The following is a 7,741-nucleotide window of genomic DNA, read 5'->3' as shown; positions in this document are numbered from 1 at the left end:
TTTCAAGATTCCGATAGTATTTTTGGTTTGATTAGGCTCTCTACTAGTCTCTTTCATGGCGTCTTCTCATAAAGGTAACGTTTTTATTTTGGATTCTGCATTTCATAGTTTTAGAAAGTTTGAGACTTTTTTTGACTCGTGAAGATGAACGTAGCGTAACGATTGTTTTCATCTTGATTTTACATCCTCAACTTGTTTTTGTTTGGAAAGTTTCATGATTGTGAGTGCTAATTTTATTGGTGGGTCTTTCTAAAACACATTTTCAAGCTCATTGGTTGATGTGTTGTACCATAAAAGAGGAAACTTTCTTTGTGTCTGCGATGTTCTTGGAACTTATTGTAATGAATGTGGATTCTTCTTAAAGAACCTTTATGGATTCACTTGCTTTGTGGAAACATGTATCTTGTTCTCTTCTGGGTTTTGTGAGCTTTTGTATTGTTGTTTCGATTTCCTAGACTCGTTGATGTCCCAGGCAACATGTAGAATTCGAGTGTTTTTGTTCTGCGGTTATAGTAGAGGGTTTCTTTGTGTTACTGTACATGGTACTAAATTAGATTTTCTTGTTGCATAAATTTTGATCTGAAACCATTCTTCTAAATGTGGCAAACAAGCTCATGGAAGCAGTCTTTGACTAATTTGTGTTTCTGTCATGGAGAATTATTTTGTTAATACATTGTTATTTTAGGAGTTGTAATTGCGATTGAAATGTAAATTTACGTCTTTTTTCTTCATGCAGGAGCTGCAGGTGACTCAATGGGAAGCAGTAAAATGAGTTTTGATCAAAAGAGACAGCTTGTCTGGAAGCTGTCGAAAGAATCCGAGAGAGCCTTCAAAGAAGTCTTGAAGGACTGGAGCTGCAACGAGATTCGAGAGCTCTTACGTGCAGAATCAGGGAAATATATAAAATACACCGGTTTAACGAAAGAAGAGATCATCATAAGGCTTTTCAACATTGTATCAAAGAAAAACACTGGAGGTTATGAGGTAGAAGAAGAGAGAAATCCATCACCAAAAAGACAGAGGAAAGATCTTGATCCTTTGCACTATGTGACTCCGTTAGCTAAAGCTAAAGGTAACAAACATGTTTTGCAGTAGTCATTATCCATTTGCAGCATTCTTCTGTTTCTATATGCTAACTTGAACATAGCATTGATCAGGCAAGGGTACAATGTATTGTCAGAACTTGGCTTGCCAGGCTAAACTAAGAGAGGAAGCCACTTTTTGCCAAAGGTGTACCTGTTGTATCTGCTATAAGTATGATAACAATAAAGATCCTAGTCTCTGGTTAACCTGCAATTCAGATCCTCCATTGGACGGTGAATCTTGTGGCTTATCTTGCCACCTGGTTTGCGCTTTCAACAATGAGAATTCGGGTCTGAAAGAGGATACGCCGAGTAGTAATATTGATGGATGCTTCAGCTGTGTTTTCTGTGGCAAGGAAAACAGCAAGATAGAGTAAATTCTCAAACGATCTTTTTCCATTATAATACAATCTTTGATGTTTATTAAGTTTCTAACTTTTTTTCTTCTTCTTAGATGTTTGAAGAAGCAACTGATCATTGCAAATGAAGAAAGAAGAGTAGGTGTGTTTTGTTTCCGCATTCTCATGGCTCATAAGCTTCTCAAGGGAACAAACAAGTACACACTAGTATCTAAAGAGGTGGAGGAAGCTGTGAAGCATCTAGAAACTGAATTCGGTGTTCCTATTACTGGTCTTCCATCGGAGTTGAGTAGAGGGCTCGTTAACAGACTTTGCTGCGCGAAAAAAGTCAAGGGACATTGCTCTTCTGCTCTGAAAGAGCTTGATAGTCTTCCACTGCCTTCTACTATTCAAGGTAAGATCAATAAACACTTATGATCACAAAACACTATACTTGTGGTTTCTTCTTCCAGTGCTTGATTCGATATGAACCACAGGATCATTGAAGATCAAAATTGAGTCTGTTCTAGCAACTTCTGTAACTTTCATTATGGATGTCGAAGAATCTTTCTCATGGGGAGATACCAATCATTACCGGATGTTCCATCGAAAGGCCACAGAGAGATATTACTCGGAGCATTTGACTCGTGAGTTGTTCAGTGTAACAAGTTACCCAAGGTTTAATGTCTTGGAACTAACTCCAGCTACAGAGTATTGCTTCAAGATTGTTTCCTTTAGCGGCGTCGAAGAAGTGAGCGTAGATGAATTCAGAGTCTCTACACAAACCCTCCAAGAAGAAGAAGATGACAAAGAAGCGGCAGCAGTTTTAATGAATATGCCAAACTGCGAAAATCTTTCACTTCCACCACCGCCTTCCTTAGAAACAGATAGACAGGAGAATGGGAACAAAATGGAGAGATTTGGGCTTGAGCAATGTGTGAAGCTCATTAGGCAGCTAGAGTGCTCAGGTAAGGTCAAGAGTGATTTCAGAGTGAAGTTTCTGACTTGGTATAGCTTAAGAGCGACGTCTAAGGAGAAACATATCGTGGAGATCTGTGTTGATACTTTCAAAGACGATACAGTAGCTCTGGCTGAGAAGCTCATTGATATATTCTCTGATTGCATATCAAGGAAGCGTCCTGCGATTGGTGGTGGCAGTAGCGGTGGTGGTGACTGTGAGTCTGCTGGATTGTGTTTGATGCTGCTGAGCATTGATTATAGGAGATCGGATGATAAGCATTGATTCAAGTTTTAGGTCTTTTTTTTTTTACTCTCTTTTGGACCTTTTAGGAAGGATTCAACTTGTTTTTTCTTCTTCAGTTGGGATTTTTTTAGCATTATTGAAACCTCAGAGTTTGATGATTTGATTGTATTTTGGATTTTAATGAGTTAGTAACTTTTCTTGAAGCACAAGTTTGTATTGTAGTCTTGGAAATATCACCCGTTTTGTTTTGTTTAATACTTGATAGATTTGAAACCGAACACAAACCGAAAAACCTGTCTTTCTCTCTTTGGTTTAAAGCATATAATAAAACAAACCTGATTTTAAAAAAGTTGAGAGTTCTTCTTTGGAGCTTCTTCTACTTATTCTCCAAGTCTTTAATAAGAAAGAGACGCTTAACAACATTGTAACAAGCCTAAGCCCATTCCCGGCCCATCTAGAATTATAAATGGGCATCTACCCAAATCGAAACCCAAAACCCAAACTCACGCCTAAGCCCACTCCCGGCCCAGCCCACTAATGGTGTGGTTTACTTTTGCATGGGTGGTGGTACTCTTTCTCTTACACTTGTTATGAGTTATCTAGTAATCTACTATTGTATATACATTACTGAGATTTTTTTTTCTCATCTTCAAGTGCCGGACAAATGGTATTTTGTCAATTTTTATGTTTTTTCAAGCAATCTATTTTACTTTTTATTTAAACGAATTCCAGTTTTGAGATATGAGTACACTACATTATAATATTCATAGTGATTTTATACCGATGAATCCATGTCTCTCATAATTGAGTCATTCCATCAAAAGAATTTGGCGATAAGTTACTCTCATTTGTTGCCAATAGAGAATGGAGGAGCAATAGCCCCAAGAGTTTTTTTTATAGATTGACATGGTGTTAAACTATTAATACTATAAAATCAATAAAATGATTAGAAAAACTAGAGTTAATCTTTTAATTAGTCTATGTGCAAAAAATTCAAAAAATTATTCTTTTAGGAACAAAACGTTTATGAAGATTAGATTTTTGACGACCAAATGAACCCTAACTTAGTTAAATTTGGCTCAAACCAAAACCTCATTAAAAGGGCACTGTTTTTGTAGCGTCGCTTCTTCACCATCTCGTGAAGAATGCAAAGGCCAACTTTATTGCATGCATGCGTACTTCGGTAACTGTAAAATACTAGAAATCTCTTTTTAAGTTTTTTTCACTAAGCCAAAAGTAGCCAAACTCTTTACTATTCGGCTCTTGGGGACCATTTCCACGTCCAATTATACATCTTTATTGCTAAAACTCGAACCTCTATAAAATTTATTTGTTCGCATTAGTCAATTATTTCTCCCCATAAAGTAAATCAAACTTCTCGAGTATATAAATTTAACTGACATTACTCGTTTCAGCTTTTCACAAAATGAAAAAAATTGTTGTGCAAATTAAATAGTTTAATGTATTTGTTAGAAAAATCCATCTTAGAATGATTTCATATTAGAATCAAGTCGTTAATTCTTTTATGATTTATTAGTTACTCTACTATCAAATTGGTTGAATTCTATTTCTATATATATACCAATCTACATATAAAAAATCGATTTCTTCCTATTCATCTTTGTTACGTTTAGGACATTTATATTGTGTGGTTTAGGACTTTTATAAAAGGTCCTTAAAATTTTACAAAATGAAAAATGAACTTTTAACAAAAATTTTTTTTTTTACAAAAAGAACTAATGATTTAGAAAAACAAAGAAAATATATGTACAGTATTCAAATGATTTTAGGGACCCAGGTCTAGAACAAAAGAGCTAATAAGCCAAACGTTCTAGTCAAGTCTGAAATAATGGATCCTGATTGGCAATGACTAATGAATAATGATGTGTTACCAAATGGATCTTACTAATTTTTCATTTACATGTTGGTCAAACTATAATGGAAGATCGGTATATTGAACATTGACTATATTATTTTGATATAGCACCAAATTATATGAAAGTTTTTATCAAAGTTGTGTGGTCAATTCATCTTTGGATTGTAATGGTAAGCAACTAAGATATAACTATATATGTGACTATGTCTAAATAAGGTTTTTCAAAATCACGGGTTAATGTTGATATATGACATCAAACAAATATAATTCATCTATATATAATAAAAATAAAACCAATAAGAAATAACAAAACACAGCTTAGCTGACAATAAAATGTAAGGTTGTTGTCGCTGTCTAATATAAAGAATCGAGGTCTCTCAATGGAGAATGGTTGGGTTCTCGTGAATAAAAAGTAAAATGTCGACGTCTTGATAGCTTTGGTTATATGTACTCTTCAGTCTTCACTTTGATATTTTTTATAATATGGTCATCAACCGACGGTCTAATATTTCTTCCTTAAATATATGTATATAAATTTGTGAGAAAAAGAGTTTAATTTTGTCATAGAAGTTTTGCTGAAAAAATCATATATCAATCTACTTCAATCAAGCTTCCTTTGTAATAAAACAAATTAAAAAAAAAAACAATTCAATTGCATGTGTGATGGAAAATGTGATGTTGAATCTAAGGCAAATTGTGTAACTTCGCTACATCTCCAATTTCGATTTTCCTTTTATATAACTCTCCGCGATGATTATTTGGTTTTACTTGAGTTTCGGTTCGGATGTTTTATAGTATATGGTAGATTTGCGGAAAATTCTTTGCCAAAATGTTCATATATACTCCCGAAATTAGTAAGTGTTTTACTGAAATTTGGATTTTCGACGTTAAATTTTAAGAAAAATATTTAAATGATTGTATCATATCAAAATTCTCAAATCAATATACTAACTTTTGTATTGTACCTCTCGATAAATAACTAAGATTCGTCAAGTAAACTTAAATATTACAAACAAACTCGATCACTAATAATGTACTTCTTTCAATTTGTATAATAAAATACCAATTGGTTAACAATGTCGCTTTAAAACAAAACATTATCTCATTAGACATTAAGTAAACTGTTCCATTCACATAGATCAATCCTGTCCAAGTAAGTGCCATGCGTCGTCTTCTACATCTCTTCAATGTGAGGCCGCAATATTAATTATTTAATGATTAATATACATGTATCGTCCAACTAATATAATATCTATACAAGCCAATAAACTTTAGACACTTGAATAATGAAGTAGAGAAGACAATCAGAAGAAGATGAAACATTCTGTTGAACTGAACATGTTTTGCTTCTTCACTTGTTCTGGTAGTTAGATCAACATGCATGCCTATATTAATATATTACAAATTAAAAGTTAAGTAGTTGCCAAATGTTTAAATTGCAGTTTTATATAGCTCAATTTTCTTTCTTATAATCGTGAAAAATTAAAAGCTATCTATTGAAAAGAAAAGATTTAAGAAATATTTTGATCTTATGCTTTTATGGTATTCCAACTTTGAAGAAAATGATTTATAATCTTCAAATGAACTCAAGAGGGTTGACCTTAATTATGTTCATCTTAATTAATCTACCTATGCTTACGTCTAAGCTAGTCCTTTTTATACGAACATTTTTGTAATAATAATTATAGTTAAAAGATTCTCCATTGCAATTTAAGCAACTCCGCTTTAAATGAAAGGAGAGCATAACTTAATAACTTGAGATAAGATAGTCCAATACGCAAAAAAAAAAAAAAAAAAAAAAAAAAGATTTGTTTACATGTTAAATTATTATGTTTACATTTGATTTTTTTCTTCTTACATTAACCATCACTTTAATTTATGCAAAAAAAAAATGATTTATATATTTCTTTTGGTTAGCGTGTTTTCGTTTGCATTTACAATTTAGAAAATAATAATTGTAAAACAATATAAACATCTTTAAATATAATTAATAAAAGTCCCTAAAACTCGCAAAAAATAATGATGGTCGATGAATATGCAATTTCACAAATTTATACATACACATTGTTGGAGATACAATCCAAGTCCCACATCGGAAGTTTGATGGGACAATCAATAATATATAAAGGGTTAGGGCCAATCCACTAATTGCCAATTGGTTTTTAGTTGGAAGCCCAGAATTAGCCCAAATTTAACATGATATCAGAGCCCAATATTCAAATTCTGGTGGACCTAGAAAAGTGGATACGGACATACCTCAAACCCGAGTAATGGGGGCCCGAGAAAGGGGCTTATTATCGATCCGAGTGAGGGATCGAGGAGGTGTGTTAAGATCCATGTGGTCCTTGGATTGAAGGGGAGATTGTTGGAGATACAATCCAAGTCCCACATCGGAAGTTTGATGGGACAATCAATAATATATAAAGGGTTAGGGCCAATCCACTAATTGCCAATTGGTTTTTAGTTGGAAGCCCAGAATTAGCCCAAATTTAACACACATTATTACATACTTGCATAGTGATTCTCTAGGATTAGCGCAAATAAAACTGACGAGAGTTAGGCCGAAGAGAATGCAAATTTGGACAACCTAACAATAGTTTCACTTAAATAAACAAAATATGTTAGGCTTGACTTTTAAAACTATAAAAGAGAGTTTTAGAAGAATCCATTTTATCTCTGTCAAAGTGGCATGCATTGTTTTTACTTCATTAATTACTCGACAATATTCTGACCACAATTATTTGACGAATCTAAATACACCAATAAGACTCACCTAAATATCCAAACGCCATTAACTCAATCGATTTAACAATTCGTATGTTTCTATTGCTGGCTTTGTAGCCAATTTCAAATACGATGTTACGTTTCAAAAATCAATTTGGCATGGTAGTATATAACTCATTTTGTCCCTATCCAAAACATATATAATGGCTGGAGTAAATACACATTATATCCATTTTTATTTATGTATTTCGCTATATTAATATATTATCCATCTTCGAAAAATTGGAATATCCGTAAGTTCACAGAGCAAACTATAAAACTATACTATCTAGTATTTACATAACAAAATGATATTCGCCTACCACCAAAGTGGATTCGAGATACAAGATAAAGAATTATTGATTAAATTCAAATAGAGCGGATCACATATATGAAAATGTGATATTTGCTCCGCGTATTACCGTAAAATTTTCTTTCCATGTTATTTTTTTTTTTTTTTTTTTTTTTGTAAACGTCC

General features: G+C 33.1%; 1 protein-coding gene across 1 annotated transcript; it reads left to right on the top strand.

Moving 5' to 3' along the window:
* LOC9322321 (VIN3-like protein 3) lies at positions 1-2,830 on the top strand. Its single transcript, XM_002886209.2, has 5 exons — positions 1-74; positions 737-1,072; positions 1,158-1,455; positions 1,537-1,835; positions 1,918-2,830. Exons 1-5 carry the CDS (start codon positions 56-58, stop codon positions 2,661-2,663), a joined length of 1,698 nt encoding a protein of 565 aa, XP_002886255.1. The 5' UTR covers positions 1-55; the 3' UTR covers positions 2,664-2,830.
* Positions 2,831-7,741: the final 4,911 nt, after the last annotated feature.

This window comes from Arabidopsis lyrata (genome assembly GCF_000004255.2).
Source record: "Arabidopsis lyrata subsp. lyrata unplaced genomic scaffold ARALYscaffold_3, whole genome shotgun sequence".
Lineage (NCBI taxonomy): Eukaryota > Viridiplantae > Streptophyta > Magnoliopsida > Brassicales > Brassicaceae > Arabidopsis > Arabidopsis lyrata.
The sequence above is the reverse complement of the archived record's forward strand: the minus strand, read 5'-3'. Positions and strand labels throughout refer to the sequence as shown.

Bases quoted from the DNA above. Each gene is read 5' to 3' on its own strand.
- LOC9322321 (XM_002886209.2), top strand. The intron at 1,073-1,157 runs GTAACAAACATG...AGCATTGATCAG, and splicing joins TCCGTTAGCTAAAGCTAAAG to GCAAGGGTACAATGTATTGT. The intron at 1,836-1,917 runs GTAAGATCAATA...TATGAACCACAG, and splicing joins ACTGCCTTCTACTATTCAAG to GATCATTGAAGATCAAAATT.